Here is a 17,310-nt window from a genome sequence, read left to right as displayed (position 1 = left end):
TCTTATTTCTCAGCTTTTGTGTAGTCCCAGCTACAAACCCAGGGCATAACCAAGGGCAAATGTGCTTCTCATGTCGCACTTAAAGGAGAAGCGATTGACACAACATCTTCAGACTTCCAAAAGGTCCCTGGTAAGATTCTCTTGAGGAACCTAAACAGTCATAAGGGAAGAGGCAAAGTATCATCACAGATTGAAAGCTCAGCAGGTTCATTTCCATCCTGAAAGGAGGTCAACAGTGACGTGACCAACGTTTAATAACAGAAGTAAGAGTGTGGTGTGTATTTATCCAGTTTTAGAAGAAGGGTTGTTAGTGAGGGAGTTTAAGTATGTAGATGAAATTACAGTTATTTGCCACAGTTAAGAGAAGACTGTGGAGAGCTTCACAGTTACTTCAACAAAGTAGGTTAATGGGCAGCAATATGACAAAATATTGACATGGTATTGACTAAAGCAAAGGATATTAAAAAGAATGATTTAGTCAAAGCTCGTAAGTTTTTAAGCTAGATGAAAAGGACCTTGCCCTTGCATTCAGTTCTATGGAAACCTCTGTCAAATGCTCTCCTGCAGACAGAAAGGCTAAAAGTTATGACATTTAGGGAACAGGATAGGGAGTGGAAACAAACCCATTCTAGTGTCTCGTACAAGCTGTACGTGCTGTACTACTGAGAGTGCTCTGTGAAATTATGGTCCCTCTACCCTGCTGCAGAACTAGAGAGGTTAAGAGAGAGCAATCAAAGTGTTGGCCAGGTCATTCCAAGAATGGCACGACAAATGAAGCCTTCCTTTTAATGACTTTCTAGTGCAGATTCCTTATCTTCCCCCTCTAGCCACCTTCCAAAAAGACATACCCCCATCCCACCTCCATCCATATCACAAGCCCCTTTCCCTAGAATATTCTTGTTCCCCATTTCCTTGATGGCTACCCACCCTTGCCACAGTCCAGATTCCCTTGCCCGTCACCCAGAACTACCTCCAGATTTTCATGCCCTCAGAATCTCTATTAATACCCTTAGCTCCACGTCCTTTCCTCTCCACTTCCCCCACTCAAAACCCTTGGCTCTCTATTTCAATTGTGTGATTTTGGCCCATCAAATGGTGGTATCTACTGCAGGTGGTTTGGAACTACATATATGTTCTTTAGCCAGGTTAATGCTGTCAAACTTTGGATAGGCTTGAGCAAAATTACATTTAACTAATTATTAATAGTAACTGAGATTATCAGTGCTTCGGACAAGGTCTTTTTTGTTCCCGTGTCAAATTTCAGGAAAGCTGTAAGAGTAACCTTTTGGTCTAATTTGTTTGGACATCGCCCATTTGTTCACAGTTTGTTTGGAAATGAGTGGATCAAAGCATCTTTTATATACCTCACTTGCATAAGAAATCAGATTTAAAACTGCCACAAAAGAACTAAATCTATTATGGCCATTCTTGATTTCCCAGCACATGAACTCTGCTTAAGTTTTCATTAAAGTGTACCAATTTATTTTCTGTTAAAATATCAGCTAAGAAGACTCTTCACATAATGCAATAGTGAGAGAAATCTTTGCTCTGCTGAAGTCAAGAGCACAAATAATTTTATAGTCAGTGTCTGCCCTTGCTGGTTTGTTACTGCACCTACTTTTTGGATATATTTGTTCCAGTGATAACACAGCTAATATTGGTGCACCTTTAGTCACAAGCAGTATGAACAAGAAACGAAAAGGCTTTTGCACTGATACGCTTTTCCTCTTGAATGTTTGAGGAGGAGGACAGACTTGCCTTCGTTTTGCTTAGAAAAATTTAACTTTTCAGCAGTGAACATGAAGAGAACATACATTTCGCTATGCTGTTTTGAAGTTATTAATTTTTAAACTAGGGATTCAAGTTTGGTGTCCACAGCACATTTTGCTCAAGGTTAAGACAGAACACATGATTAAACAACAACAACAACAAAGTTTAACTGAAAAAAAATTTGAAATGTGTCTACATTTAGAATGAATGAATGAATTTTAGAAGATAAAATATTTTTAAAGACCAGAGTCCTTTTCAAATGTAAAAATGGGTTTTAGTCATAAAGAAGTTTGAAATGTAATATCTTCATAATAAAATTTGAGATGGCTAATTTCAGTTCTTATTTTACTCATAGATAAACGTGGCGTCTTGTGATGGAAAATGCCCATCTGCAACAATTTTCAATGTCAATATTGATAGCCATTTAAGATTCTGTAAATGTTGTCGAGAAACTGGAACACGTAACCTGACTGTGCCATTACGCTGCTCAGGAAATGGCACTGAAATTATGTACGTCATTCAAGAGCCTATAGACTGCTCATGCCAATGGAACTGAACATTCCTGTGGACACAATTTAATCCAAAGAATTAAAATGAGTTTCCTTTCACCAGACTCTGTTTTTTGATCTTGGATGGCTGTAGTACTCTGCAGGGAAAAAAAAAAAAAAAGAATAAATTAAATGTCATCAATTATTCTTTATTTGTAACTTTTCACAGATCTAGTAAAGATTATGTTGTCCGTTGTTCTTCAAATTTTCTTTTTAAATATTGGCATGTATAGAAAGAAAAATATAAATCCTTTTGAACAAGGTATAATTTAGCTATCATTTGTTTCTACTCAGTGGCTTTCCAATGAGCTCTTGAAAGCTGGCTGTGTTTCCACTGGCTTAAAATTTTGGATTGTGGCTACCTATCGAAGTTCAGAATTTCTCAGTGGTTCTTTTCCTTTCAGATTCCAGTTGAGAACCATCACTGGTTTGAATGGGAAAGAAGCATATTAGGGTTTTGAGAATAACTGATTCATTTAAAAAATAGTAAAACTGAAACATTTTTTTTAATCTTGTTGAAAAGTCTATCTTTTGTCCACTAATCTGTTATCAATGACTAGACTCTGCTTACACTGTAAGTCACTGAGAAACACCACAACTATTGCCTGTAAGTACCTGTGGTAAGTCTCCAGAGCATATAGTAGAAACATAGTTACGTCTTTAAACCTCAGACGTTTATTTAATTTTTATATATATTATAAATATGAAGCATGATTAGGCAAAAGCTGAAGAGTCCAAGCTTTTGTGCCTTTATTAAAAATATCAAAAAGGTGTTTCTGATATGAAGGATTCTATTTTATATCCATTTTTCAGCTTTCACAAATAAGAAGTTGGCTGTCTGCTAGCTGTAGGATAAGACTATGCATATATATTTATTAAAAAACCAGGATACTGCAGTCTAACTATTCATAATGGGTTTCTTCCTTAGTTTTCCAGTTTGAAGATTTGTGTTAATTATATTTTTATAAAATACAGAAAAATTGTTTAGGTTTTTAAAATATTGAGATTTGGACTACTAAGTGAACTTAGGATTCATAATTTTTGAGTCCAGGAAAAAAAAATCCAGGTAAAATATATGTTTTGAAGGGCTTAGGTTAGCTATTCATGTTCAGTCAGGCTGTGAATGTCCATAATCCAGCACCTTAAGCTGAATACACCGTTCCTTTTATTAAACATACTACATAATCTTATCTCAAAAACTAAGGATAGAATTTTAGGCTTGTTTTTAGAAGACTGCTTCGCTTTATAAACTCACTGAATGAAACTGGTTTAAATGACAGCATTTTCCTTATAATGGAAATTGTTTCAGAATTTAAATTCTTGTTTAAAATCTGAAAACTTTTTGACAAACAGTTTTTATTTCAAACTGTAATAATTTGATTACAAAAAGGTGGGATTATGACATTGGTTTGTACAATGATAAACAGGCAATATAAAATTAAAAAACCTGAAAATCCAAGGCTATTTTCCTACTTTGTATGACAAATCTTTAAATGCTTGCTGTATTCAGTTTGATGGCTTATAAAGAAAAATGGCATATACAGTGAATATATCTTTACTATCAAGACTGCCATGTACTCATCCATTTCCTTAAAAATAGTGATGATTTAAAAATTAAAGAACTTAAGGAAGATCCTGCAAGATGACACTTTTCCATATAATAACTGAACATTGATCTGTTTTGACTGAACAGCTGTGCTTTTTATAAGCAATGTGCTTTTCTAAGATTTAGAACTGTATTTATAATCGAAAAGGAATTAATAAACATTATTTTGCAGAATGATAATATTAATAAATCAGTGTTGATGCAATTAATTTACCTGTGCCACTAAAGATGAATGATAATGCAAAATCTTACACCTGGAAATTATAAAAGCAGTTACGCTTAAAATTAGCATCATGATAATCTGAAATAGGAAAAATGGTATTAAAAGGTCTTTTTGCCAGTTAGCCAATTTGTTTTTTTAAGTGCAACAGTCAGCAGGAACCGTGTCAGGAACCTCCCTGAAACCTAGAGCAAAATCTCACATCTTCAGTGGAGCTGGAAAAGGTCTAAGATTGCCTTTCGTTTTGCAATTAAACTTCAAATTCAGGCCGCTTTGGCCTGGTCAGAAAGTGAACATCTAGTAAAGCTTGTGAACCGTTTTCCAGACGGCCATCCCATCCCCCTTACCTCCATGCAGGTGACACTGGCACAACGCGGGATGTTTTGTACAATGTGAACTGGCCCTCGCAGGCCTTCCGATGGAGAGAAGGTTTGAATGAGCCTGCGGTGTGGCAGGACTGTTCCGCTTCAAACATCTTTTTCTGTCTGTGACTTAAATATGAGAGTAGATGCAGTTCACGATTCTGTCTCGGTTTCCTCACCTCTCTCCAACTCTGTGTTCCCACCTCAACCCCCAGCCTCCAGCTCCGTGTCACCCTGTTCGCGCAGGTGTCTTGTGAGCTGCTTGGGAAAGCTGATCCATCTCAAGCTCAACACAGTTAAATGCCAAAATTAATCAGTTTGTTTATCATCGACTGAAAGAGCTTTAACACCCACAAAGTCCTCTCTGTTCTACCTCCTCCAAAACTAAGAATTGAACAATCTCTACTCCCCTACGAGACAGGCTGGGAATTTGTGCCTCACGCAACCTCCCACTCACACACCTCACCTTCGTTCCACGTTTCCACTGCTCTCTTCCCCTACTTCTGCTTGCAGAAGGAATTCCACGATATAAAGGCTTACCTGTAAAACTGTGCAGGTTTTTTTCGGCTTAGGGGTTAATGTAAATAGATGTCTATACTTAGAATCAGATTGTTACTGAATATACATCTATAAAATAGTAAACCTTTGGCTGCACTATTTATAATATTTGACTTTTGTAATTCCTTTGCCTTATTACCAGGTCATTTGTTAAGACCAATTCTATGCAATTAGAATTAGAAGCATATCTTTTAATTTTGGGTTCAAACCACCCGCTCTGTGTTTTCATTAATAAAGCCCAAGGCCTAGAGTACAGCTATACAGGCAGCTAATATTCTCATTTTTAGCTAGCCAAATCTCTATAGTAAAACTTGAAGGTTAAACTTAATACATTTGCATGATTCATTACTTTTCCACATTGCAGGCAGACATCTTCCCAAATACATGCATGTGTGTGTTGGTGAAAAAGCTATTTGCACTGAGGTCTTTGTTACTAGTTTCTCTTGAGAGCAGGGTCAGGCCTGAAGTATGGTGTTTGAACACAGTTACAAGCCACATAATGTACTAAAATGTGGAGGCGTTTACCAGAACACACTCCAGGGTGACAAATAGTCACTGCACTGTTTGCAGTGCTCAAGCAGTCAAAAAATCCCGCTTCGGATGTGGCTCCTTTCCTCTTCCTTTCGCACCCTATTTTTCCTGACACAAATTCAACCTTTTTTCCCTTGACCTTCTGCACTGCTAATAAACTCAGCTTACAGAGCCTGGATATTTTTCTTTTTATTATGCATTCATTCTGTACAGCTCTTTCCATCTTTTTCTTATCATTCCTTTTATAAGAATTTAAGGACAAGTCCAGTTTCCAAATACTACAGAAGTTCACCTCTGTGTAAAAACTCACTGCCAAATAAATGTGTGGGTACTAATCAGGAATACCGTGGCCATGGGAAACATTGACCTGAACTCATTTTTTCAAGTTCTGTCCCATCAAATCCTTTTCCAGGGGTTACCTTGATGTTGTGCTGCTGGTGTAATCACGGAATCATTTAGGTTGGAAAAGACCTGTAAAATCACTGAGTCCAAATGTTGTGTGTCCTATGGAAAAATCCCACAGATACGTGTTCTAGTGCAGGGGACAAAACGTGAGCTGTAACACATAACCATAGCAATACAGTGATTGTAGAGGGGCAGCATGAAGGCCAGAACACCAACAGAAAATTTTTGTAATTACAGTGGGATATTGGTACTATATTCTCTGTATTAGGTTGGAGTTCATACTCCCAACCGTTCTGGAGAATATATTTTCAAAAAACATTCATGAGGTGAATGTAAACAATCTTTTGAGGGATAAATTTCAGCACTTAACACTAATGCAAAAGGAAAAAACGGCTTTCACTGAGGAAAAGTTGTGATGTAGAGGGTCTATATGCAACATCGTGGACTAAACTTTCTGTTTCTCTAACCACTCCTTAAATACCAAGTGGACTGTGCAAGCTGCCTATAGAAAAAGGAAACATGAAAAATTATCTATCCATTCTCGTTAAGAAGTCACCACAGTTTAGGGGAGAAGGGCAGATTCAGAGCTGAAAAACAGCGAACTCTAGCAACTGCAAATACGATTCGCTAATTAGTTCTTGGCAGTCACATACTAACAATTTTTTGCCTATTTTGAAAAATAATTCTACCTGTTGACCAATGAAGTGCTCATATGCCTACAAAAATCAGTGGTAAAAGATTCCCTATGATCAGAGATTTGAGAATCTCACTCAGAGATAGTCTGAAAAAAATGTATCACACATGTAGTTTCTACTTTCACAAGCAGTTTTTGTACGAAGAATGGGTGGAACTTGACGAACACCTTCTATACTGATGTTGCATGCTGGAGAAAACGAATAGTTAATGTTAAAACTTAATCACTAGAAATGCTGACTGAAAGGAAAGTGGTTATGTTTTAGGGAGTGTTCTTTTGATTAAGGTGGAATGTGCCATGCACACTTAATTTAATGAGATTAAAAAGGAGAGGGCTCCTGCTGTCGTCTTGAAAATCGCCCTATTAATAAAGCCTCCCTTTGTGCTCGGTGATTACCAAGTTCTCTGGGGGGAAAAAAAAAAGGAAAAAAAGAAAAAAAGAAAAAAAAAAGTATGTCTGCTTTGTAAAACAGCTGAATAGGCAGCAGCTAACTTGCAGCATTTATAGCTAAAATAGCATTCAGGTGATACCTCCATGTGCGCTCTGTATGTGTATGTGTTTGTCAGAGAGAAACTGACTCAGTGTTTTGAGACCAGGGGTTTCATTGCAGCAGCTTTTGATTTACTACATCTGTCTTTGAGCCTCGGTAACATAAGAGCTCCAAAAAGGTATTTTTCTGGAGAGATTAAGCCTGCCTTGTTTGCTAGAAATTCTAAACAAAGACCTAAATAAAAACTGTATTCCTTATTTCACAATTCAAAGTTCAGCTGCATACAGGTTTTAGGAAAAATAAGGAAAAACCCACTGAAGAACAAGACACTATCTCAAGATGGAAATAATATTTTATGTGATGATAGCGTCTAAAAAAATATACAGTGAATCATATGTTTCCCACTTTTTTATGGTACATATACACAGTGGTAGTAGTTTTTATTTATTCTATAATAACTTTGTCTGGAAGTAATGGGTAAGAAAATTTTATCAGCTTATTAAAAGGATCTAGTTTCAAAGAGCACAGCAGAGAACTAATTTCCTATTAAAAAGGTTAATTTGGGGAAGGTTAGGGTATTGGGAATTAAATATTAAGATAAGTTTACCTCTGAATGCACTGCTCTAAACCGAGCCAGAGGTGGTGTCACCCAAAGTTTCTGTCTGAGCCAAGTTCTTGTTCAGTAAATAAATTGGTGGTCCTACTGTTACGTATTCTTGTCTATTCTTTGTTTAGAGATGCTTGCACCAGTACCTTTGTGGTAAGTGCCTCCCTACAGAGGCCAACAGCTTGATAAGGAGAATCAGAAATTCTGCCCCAAGGAGGTAGATGAGGATCTTTACAGTGACTCCAGCAGTGAGACAATGTCACTGACTATTTCTCCTCTGAGGCAAATATCTGTGGTTTACAGTAGGGATACTCATTGGTGAGGAAACTGGTGTCACATTGGGGAGCAATTATACGGGTTCTGAGACCAACTTTATTCCTAAGTGATCTGATTTAACCCTTTTTATGTAGAACCCTGAATGCAAAAAATGTCTGTTAAAAGGATTACAATGCAGTACTTAATTCTACTTGCTTTGATTGCATTTGTTACTAACACCTCCTGCAGATGTACTCTGAAACTGTGATGCCCAACTGGAAAGCATTTTCTCAAAGGAAATTAGCACCAGCACTCCTGGGAGCAACTTTTGTATTTTGTACACATTTATATATTATATAAAGCCCCAAAGACGTAACTATTACGTGTAAAAAGAGTTGAGGAACTGCCTGTAGCAAATGTATAAGAAGATGGGTCCATGTTCCCGTATAGCTGGATAACAAAGCACTAAAATGGGGCGGCAGAGCTGCTCCCGTGGGGTTGCAGCATCACAAAGCACAGCAGCTCTTCACACGCACACTCAGCCCCATGACACGCCGATTGCCTGCTGGCGTTTCTTTCCAGACCTGTAACTTTGCAGGAGTAGTTTGGCAGTGACACCCGTCTCGGGATCGCCCTGGTGAGCCCCGGGGAGCGGAGCTGCCCCTCAGGGAGCGCGAAATTAGTGAGAAACTTCGGCTTTGAGCCGCAGCCTGGCAGAACCTTCCCCAGGGAAGGGATGGAAGGTCTCTCCTCACCTCTCATAAGCGGATTGTGTGTGAGTTAGGAAATTTATAGTTTCCATTTTTACATTGAGAAGCAGGATTTTTCATTTTCTGTAAGCAATTTTAGACTTACTCCTGCAGTTCCTGGTGCCCTACTGGTGTGCACCTGCTATTTCATGAGCAAATTTAACAGAGATTATCATAAACTTTCACTGTTGGGATGTATTCCTGTTGAGCACCCTAGCACGACGTATCAATGGGTTCTGCACATCTGCTCAATTCTTCCACAGGCTTATTTTGAACACTGATGAAGGGGCAAATTGCTAGAAATGTGTGCTGTGGAAAACAACCAGTGTCTTGAGGACAAGTGCAAGGGGTTACACTGATTTCAATGGATTTTGATCCAGTAATTGCCAGTAAAACTTAAAAAAACCTGGCATTTTTTACACAGAGGGAGGCTTAATAGACTAATGAACAACAGGCACATCCCTAGTTCAGGGAAGTCAAAGGATGAGCCGTTTGCTGATCTCAGGAAACTATATGAGCCCTGGGAAGAGGCAGGGCCAGGGTGAAGACACAAATCTCGGTTAAACCATTGGCTGATGCTGTGTCCCTGTGAAGTATAAATACATGTATTAATTTTTCTTTTTCTTATGCCTTAGAAATCCTAACATGATTTTATTTTGAAGCTGTAGTGATTCACATAAGAGACACTGATGCTGTAACATTTCTCTATGGATCAAACAATCATTTTCCTGGTTTTATTAAAATATTTATTTAAGGTAAGAAAGATACTCCTTTTTTTGAAAGCGTTTAGATATTCTCATTGAATGTTGAAATTTGATGGTTTGTGATTTGGGCTGTTTTTTGGTGTTCTAGCAGTCACAGGGAGCTCTCAATTATTGTTATTAAGCATTATTTGTAAATAATTACAAAGCCTCTCCGTGTCACATGTTAGGGTTGGTAACACTGATCCATACAAAAACTGTTGCTAGCTGACAAGTTCTAGGTAAAAGTAGTTAAAATTAACAGAATTCAATTCTTTAGTTAGAGGTATGTCTTCTGCATTTCCTACTAAGTTGCATTCCTATATGTTTCTGTTACAGGGTTCAGAAAGTCTAGACTGTGACCAAATGAAAAGGCCTGCTAGAGTAGTTTTGGTGGAGTGGACTGAATTGCCCAAAGGAGAAGATCCAGACCATTATATTGTAACATACCAGAGAGCAGATGCTTTAAGTCAAAAAGTAAATTTCATCAATCTAAGCGATAAGTAGTTCCAAATGTATTTAAGCTGTACATACCAGCAGTTAATAGCATTGTGTGTTTGTTTGAAAAAACAGTAATATAAAACAGCAAATAAAGAGAGTTTTGAAAAATTGTGCTGAATTCTGTAATTTGTGTCATTTATGTGCACTCTTACAAAGTCTTATTGAAGCCAATTGGACCTAAAAGACCCTTGGATACCCTGGTTGAATAAGGATAGACAGGCATGTTAAGAATATGCAAGTTCTTCAAGGTGCTGTGGTTTGGAGGAGGACTCTAACTTCTCCAGGAGAGGCACAGACCCTACCCCTAGATACCTGTGGGAGGGCGTTATTGAGCAAAAAATGTACTGGAACTTAAAGGAAATATGGGGATTTTAATATGAAGGTGTTTAACAGTTTGATTTTTAAAATATTGGGTACTTTGCAGTTTAACCGCGGCCTTAAGTTTGATGTGCTGCAACATAAGCTACCCTCTTAAAAACTTTGTAGATAATTTATGAATTGTATTTTTATTACTTTCACTATATCCAGAAATTCTTTTAACTTGCAGAATGTAAGGAACATTTCTAAAGTTGAAGAGAAACCTGTCAGTACTACAATTCTGCTTGAGGAAAATAAGACGTATGATATTACAATAGAAGCTGTAAAAAATGGCCAAATCATAAGTGTAAAATCATTTAAGACACGTAAGTAGTGCAGTACAAAAATATTTTGGTATCATCATAGTTAATCTAATAATGAAAATTAAAAAGTGGATATTGAAACGTTGAGCTTAATCATGTATTTAGAAACTTTGCATCAGTGTATATTTTCAACCATGAAGAGCAGAAGGAGTGATTTTATATAACTTGTTTTGGTAGTAAAACTGTTCTCCAGTTTGGGACTGATGTAAAAGTTTGGGAGATTTTTAAAGGTTACAGGCTGTACTATGCTATGGTATTTTTAGGAGAAGAGATTTATAAAAGAGAACCATTGAGAAAGTTGCTTGCAGCCTGGCAATTTCAACATAGGATTGTGGTTATTTGCCTTATATAAATTAAATATATTGGTTAAATATTAAACATTTCTATTTCCACTTTATGACAGTCCCTCTTTAAAAAGGGTTAATGAGTCACATGAAGATCTTAGTATTGCGACTAAATGGGGCAGACTTCTAGTATAAGAATTTGTGATTCTAGCCACTGAACTTATAAAAACATCATTTATAACTGTAAATCTGTTCAGGACCACAGGTCCCACTGATAACTAGAATGAAAGGGCTTTCAAATCTTAATTTTGTTAATTGCTTTAAAATAGTTTATAGCATTACCTTTGTACACATTACAAGCTCATATCAGCTTTGGAATACAGTCTTGGATCTGAATACAAACAACATCATTGGGAAAAATACATAGTAAGTTGAAAACATTGCAGCAGCCGTCCACTCTGCTGAAAGTTAGTATGTTTAGCAAGCTATTGGAAATAATTCAGGTTATGCTACTAATGTGTTACTGTACTTGACATCTATCACTTAACTGATATTCTAGCAAAGTATGTACTTTTACAGTACTCCTTAAACTGTGCACTTTTATTTCTGGTTGCTTCAGACACAATTTTACATACCATGACGACAAAAAAGAACATGACTTTCCTAATTGCTCAGTAAGACATTTTCTGTCTCCACACTACTTTTCTTTGCCTACTGTGTGTATCCTGCATCGCTTCTTAAAATTAAAAAAAAATCTAATTATTCCGTTGTGGTATTTGTTTTTTCTTGGTCTACTAGGTGGAATTTCAGAAAATGACATCAAAACATTTGTGACAGCTACTACAGTGTCGTTTAATTGGAGTACAATGACTAAAGAATTTTCAGTTTCAGTTTCACTGAATGATACTTCTCAGATTATAAAACAACCCAGTGGATTCTTTGTATGGAGTAATTTGACACCTGCCACTTTGTATACATTTAAGTTTATATTTGAACAACTGCATCAGGAATTTATAAATGTGTCTCAATCACTGGATGTTCAAGCTGAAACAGGTATATGTTAGAGTTTGTTGGAGTCATAGTGAATGCAAGGGAACAATGCAAATTTTCTAGAAGAGTTAAAAGTAAATTGTAAAAAGCCTGTATTCCATTTTACAATTTTTAATAGATGTGGATTGTTTATTTCTAGAAAGCTGAAGGAATCGAATGCTAATGGCATAGGAAGGTTATTTCTAATTAGTATTTCTTAGTATTTTTAGGAGCAAGAATTCAATTTTGTATATGCAAATATCATAAGCTAACTACATATTTTGCAGTCTAAAATAGAGTCAAGTGAATGTTGAGGTTTGGCATTGTAATTTTTTGAGTGTGTGGATTGAATTTGCTACATAGTTTCAATGACAAGGCAGGGAAAATCCTGAAACTGGTAAGGATTTGGAATACTTTATGCCAGCCCAGTGATGGGTTTGTACTGCTGAGTGGCTAACCTGGCTGCGCTGTTTTGTTAGAAGTGCTTTGAAGGAGGCAGGATTCTTAGGATTTTAAGGCTTGATTATGTAACTTCATTACTTTAAGTGTACTACTCTGATAATACAACTTAAAATTTTTAAAGTTAGGAACACAGAAGAAGGGATGACATAAATTAAATAAAATTAAATAAAATAATTATTTTCCTGAGCTCAGGAAAGTATTAAAAACAAATGATCTGTTAATTTCAATTCCAAAATTTAAAAAAATAACTAGCAGAAACTTAGCTTAAAGAATTATTTTTTTTCCAAGAGTAGGATAAAATTTTGTTGTTATTGTTGTTCATTGGGTTGTAGTGGGTACTCTTCTAATTCAGTCAGTCAGATTTTTTTAAGATACTCAGGATTTTGAAGGAGAGCTGATTCATGACTCTTTTTTTTTTTTTTTTTGCGGGGGAAATCATGAATTAATGAATGCTGTCATGATCAAATGCCTGTGTAATTATAAAAAAATCTGGAACTGTACCACTGCCGTAAATCTTATGGAGCATCTTTAAAATCCTGTCCTTGTTCCCCTGTAGGCACCTGTTCCCCAGGTTGGGTGGCATTCCAAAGCAGCTGCTATCGCATGGATCAGGACAGCAAGCCCTGGAAGGCAGCACAACAAACCTGTGAAACATCTTCACGAGGGGCACATCTTCTTGACATAGGGAATAAAGAAGAACATGGTTTTATTTTGTCTTACCTCCAGACAATTAGTCAAATAATCATGTTATGGACGGGACTTAATGACCTAAAGGTCAGTTTATATTTTCGACTTTGCTGTTACATATATGGAAGCAGGAGAGTTTTGAAATGCAGAACCCAATTTGTTGGAATAAAAATTTCCACACAGTAAATAGGTTTTTTTGGTTGTGGGTTTCCCTTTTTTTTTTTTTTTTTTTTTTTTTTTGGTGCGTGAGGGTGTATGTGTAGTAGAAGTACTGAAAATATTTAGCAAGCCATAGCTGAGAAAAAAACCCAACATAGTTTATACATAACGTGTTTAATTTTTTTTTCTGTGAGTACTACACATGGATATTGTTTGGCCTGTAGGTGGTGCTGCGTTACCAGATTTTAAATCTTTTTCTCTACGTATGTTACTCACTTTGGCTATCAAAGTCTGGGGGTGGCTTTCTCAGTTTTGATGTGGGTCTGAAATACTGAGTGTTGAGCTTGGCAAGGTCTGTCCAATATGGCTGGATGCTGGATAGACCGGCGGCAGAAGGAATTGTGGCAAGGTATTTCTTGTAAAAAGTTGCCTGTTCATCACATCTGGGATGTGAGGGTTCTTCATGGCAGCTCTGCAGTTATTGAGTCAGTGTGGTGTGGTATGTGATTTGGGAACAGCTAGAGAGATAAATATAAGTATTTGGAAAGCTCTTGGAAAGATGGAGATGCTTTGCCAGAAACGAGGGATCCAGTCGTCCTATGATTAGGCCTAGTGAAGACTTCTTTTGTGGTAAGTAGGAGAAGGCAGGGGGGTAGACAGTGTTTTTCAGTTTGGATAATCTGCACTCCAAAATTTATTTTTATTATCGTTTTGGTCAAATTAATTTTAAAAGAAATGCTCTGAAAACCAGTAAAAATAAACCTTTTTTTTTTTCCCCTACACTCTCATTACCCGGAAAAGAGTTAATTGCCAGTTTGGAATCTGCTAGTCAACTGTTTAATCATTACATGCATTTTTATGTCTGTGGGAGTATAGTCAGTTAAATGAACTAGATGAGTGTCTTGTTTTAAGAGTAGCAAGGAATAATAATAATAAAATGCTTGGGTTTTGAGCACTTCTTTCCTAAATATTTTTATTTTATTAGCTTGTTCAAGTACCATATGAACATGTTACAGTCCTTTTAAGTGTCATTGTTCTCATTTGCTGTCATCTTATGAGAACTTCAAATTGTGCTTACACAAAATCGTGCTTACCCCAAGGAGTTCAGAGATCATGGGATATATGCTAGGAATCACAGGATTTGTTTAAAATCTGAAATAAAAAAAATACAGATTCAATTATTTTTGCTTTCTCTTTCAAATTTGAACCATTAGGGACTAAAATTTACGGGTTTGAGGTTTTTTTCTCCCAGCACTCACAGGACTTGAAATATTCTATGACATTAAATGAAAGTTGAGACTATAACCTACTCAGATTTCAGCAGCCTTAAGAAAACTTCCAAGCACCGTAACACTGATGGAAAATTAACAACATTGTGAGCAGGATTAGTTCTGTTGTGTTTGTATTCCCACAGTTTCTCCCCCTTTAGCCCTATTTTGATCTGTATCTGCATTCAAACCCTTCCTGACGAGGGTGACTCTCCTTGTGAAAGACACCAGGGACCCTGGAGGTGTAGGTCAGTGCGCTGGGTTACAATGAATGGAGCATTTTGGAGATACCCTCATGTCTGTCCTGACACTGGGCAGTTCTTCAGGGATAGGAAGTGGAAAAGGGAGCCAAAGACTCTTTGCAGCAGGGCTTGTAAGAGAAGTCTCAGTAGAGGTCTGTATCGTAGTAGTATCTTGTGGCTTCCTGTGCCCGCAGCTAACTTTGATGCCCAGAAAGACCAGCATAAGAAAAATATATGCATTGATCTACGAAGTATTTTTGAAACGACAGGCTAGACACACAGGTCCTCCTGAAAGTTAAGCCGAATTATTTCATAGCATTGAAAACCTTCTTTGCTCTCTTGGGAAAATGAAAGACATCGTGGAATTTTATTTGATTTTTTTCAATTCAGTGGATTAATTGAAAAAAATAGACTTAGTATCAACAAACATTATTTTTTGTTGTTTTTTTTTTTTTCAGAGAAATGGAAAAAATCTTTTTTCCTCTCTCCCCCTCACTCCCCTTTTGAATAACATTAACAAAATGGAAAAGCAATGGAAGTCTTAAAATTATGGTGGTACCTCAACTTTTCTACTTTACAGGACTTAAAGCATTTACTTAGACTGCAGCAGCACAGACTTGCTGTGCCTGAAGGCACTTACGCTAGTGTCACTCCTGAGAGTGCTCCAGTGTCATGAATAAATGTTAGGTTTTTATTAATCCCCTGGACAGGATGGTGTATGTTAGTGCAGTGCAGACTGAAACCTGCCTCCCACTAGAGGGGTCCGCATTGCAATGCTGTGAGTGCGTTCTACAAGCATTTTTCCTTTCGCATATTTCATATTTGCCCCAGTTTCATATTTGTAGGGCTCTGCTGGGGAAACTGAAGTACCTCAAAGGTTAGAAACTTGGAGCCAGATCTGAGTGAGTGTCCCAACTGCTGAGCTACTGGCCCATGGGAGAAAGAGGAAAAGACGGCACTTCCTCATCTGATTGTGAATCGAGCCCTGGGCTGTATTCAGCTAAACTAGTTTTGCTTTCAGACTGAATTTATTAATATTTTTGATGGAATTTTTTTTTAGTGAATAACATTTTTAGAAAATTATCCCTCATTATTATGAGATTATTTGATTAATGGTTATTTTTAAAGGACTGCTTGTAATACTCAAACACTCTATATTAGCCTTATGTTGTGATATTATGTTCTATTATATTATAGTATATCATATTATTACCTTGTAATCTCTTGTAGTGGAAGGGTTAGAATTTTACACTGAAATATTTACTGCATTCAAAATGTTAATGTATAATTAATTTGTATAAATTAAGTATGTAAATTTTGGATGTTTAGGACATATGCTTGCAATGACAAAAGCCTTCATAATTCATCAATACAATGTAAAAATACATGGAGTTTTTATTTACTTTTTTTTTTTTTTTTCAATGCAGGAAGAAGGTCAGCTCTTGTGGACAGATGGATCTCCTTATCTTCTAAAGGCTGGTATCTCAACTTTGTCGATGATACCAGAAAATGAAACTGACTGCTATACCCTTCAGAGAGATCCCACTGGTCCAGACTATTTCTTCACAGGATTTTTCTGCTATATACAGCTACCGTATATTTGCGAATATGAATGTAACTATATTTCTTCCAATATTTTGCGTTTATTTTTAAAAGTCTTACCTCCGATTATGTTTATCTTTGAAGATAAAAGTATTAAAAGTTTTTCACGATTTTAAATTATTTTTTCATTCTTGGCATTCTTTTTCAGTACCTCTGGTACCAGAAAACTTCACATTTAGCATGCGTGATGTCAAGACAACTGAAGCTGTATTTACGTGGAGTGATATGGACATATGGCTTAAGTCAGGCTTTGCACTTATAATTAAATACTATTTTGATCAGTGGAAACCATACATTCTGAGCTTGCCTGTGAATGCAACTCAAACAAAAATTGTACAGTTGTCTCCTGGCCTTTGCTATAGTTTTTTATTAGCAGCAAGGAACCAAGAAGGGGCACAGATTATCTTAAGTCGAATTCTGAACGTAGAAACAAGTAAGTTCCAAAAAGAAATAGCAGTAATAACCAGATAATCCTACATTTTAATGTTTTTCCTTCAATTACACTATTCCATTTGTTGATATTTTGTCTGAAAATATAAATAACTCTGAACGTGATTTCTGAATCCAGGACTGACCAGTTGTTATGGTGGATTCCAATGGCTTCATTTTGCTTTTGTGCTAAAATGCTTTATTGGGATTGATGAGGAAAAGCTCAGCAGTTTCTGGTGGCCACAAGCAGAAAGCCAGCTACAAATTCTGTTTCTGTGAAGTATATTTTAAAAGCTTATTCTTACCATAATTTTACTCACAGAATTCGTACTGATGTCCGTAGGGAAAGCTGGATGTCAGAGTAGCAGTAAGATATTTTTTGGCCATGCTGATGAAATGCAGAAGCCTACATTCTAATCTGAAGTAAAAGAT

The 17,310-nt window shown here is 36.6% G+C and overlaps 1 protein-coding gene across 1 annotated transcript in view; it reads left to right on the top strand.

The window, feature by feature from the left end:
• OTOGL (otogelin like) overlaps positions 1–2,326 on the top strand; it is a 91,312-nt gene extending 88,986 nt beyond the window's left edge. The window contains exon 58 of the mRNA XM_065631869.1: positions 2,126–2,326. Within this exon, the coding sequence (XP_065487941.1) occupies positions 2,126–2,326 (201 nt within the window). The remainder of the gene's footprint in view (positions 1–2,125) is intronic.
• The last annotated feature ends 14,984 nt before the right edge of the window (positions 2,327–17,310 follow it).

The sequence above is a fragment of the Caloenas nicobarica genome, chromosome 1, assembly GCF_036013445.1.
Source record: "Caloenas nicobarica isolate bCalNic1 chromosome 1, bCalNic1.hap1, whole genome shotgun sequence".
In the NCBI taxonomy this organism is placed as follows: Eukaryota; Metazoa; Chordata; class Aves; order Columbiformes; family Columbidae; genus Caloenas; species Caloenas nicobarica.
This window is presented reverse-complemented; position numbering and strand designations above follow the sequence as displayed.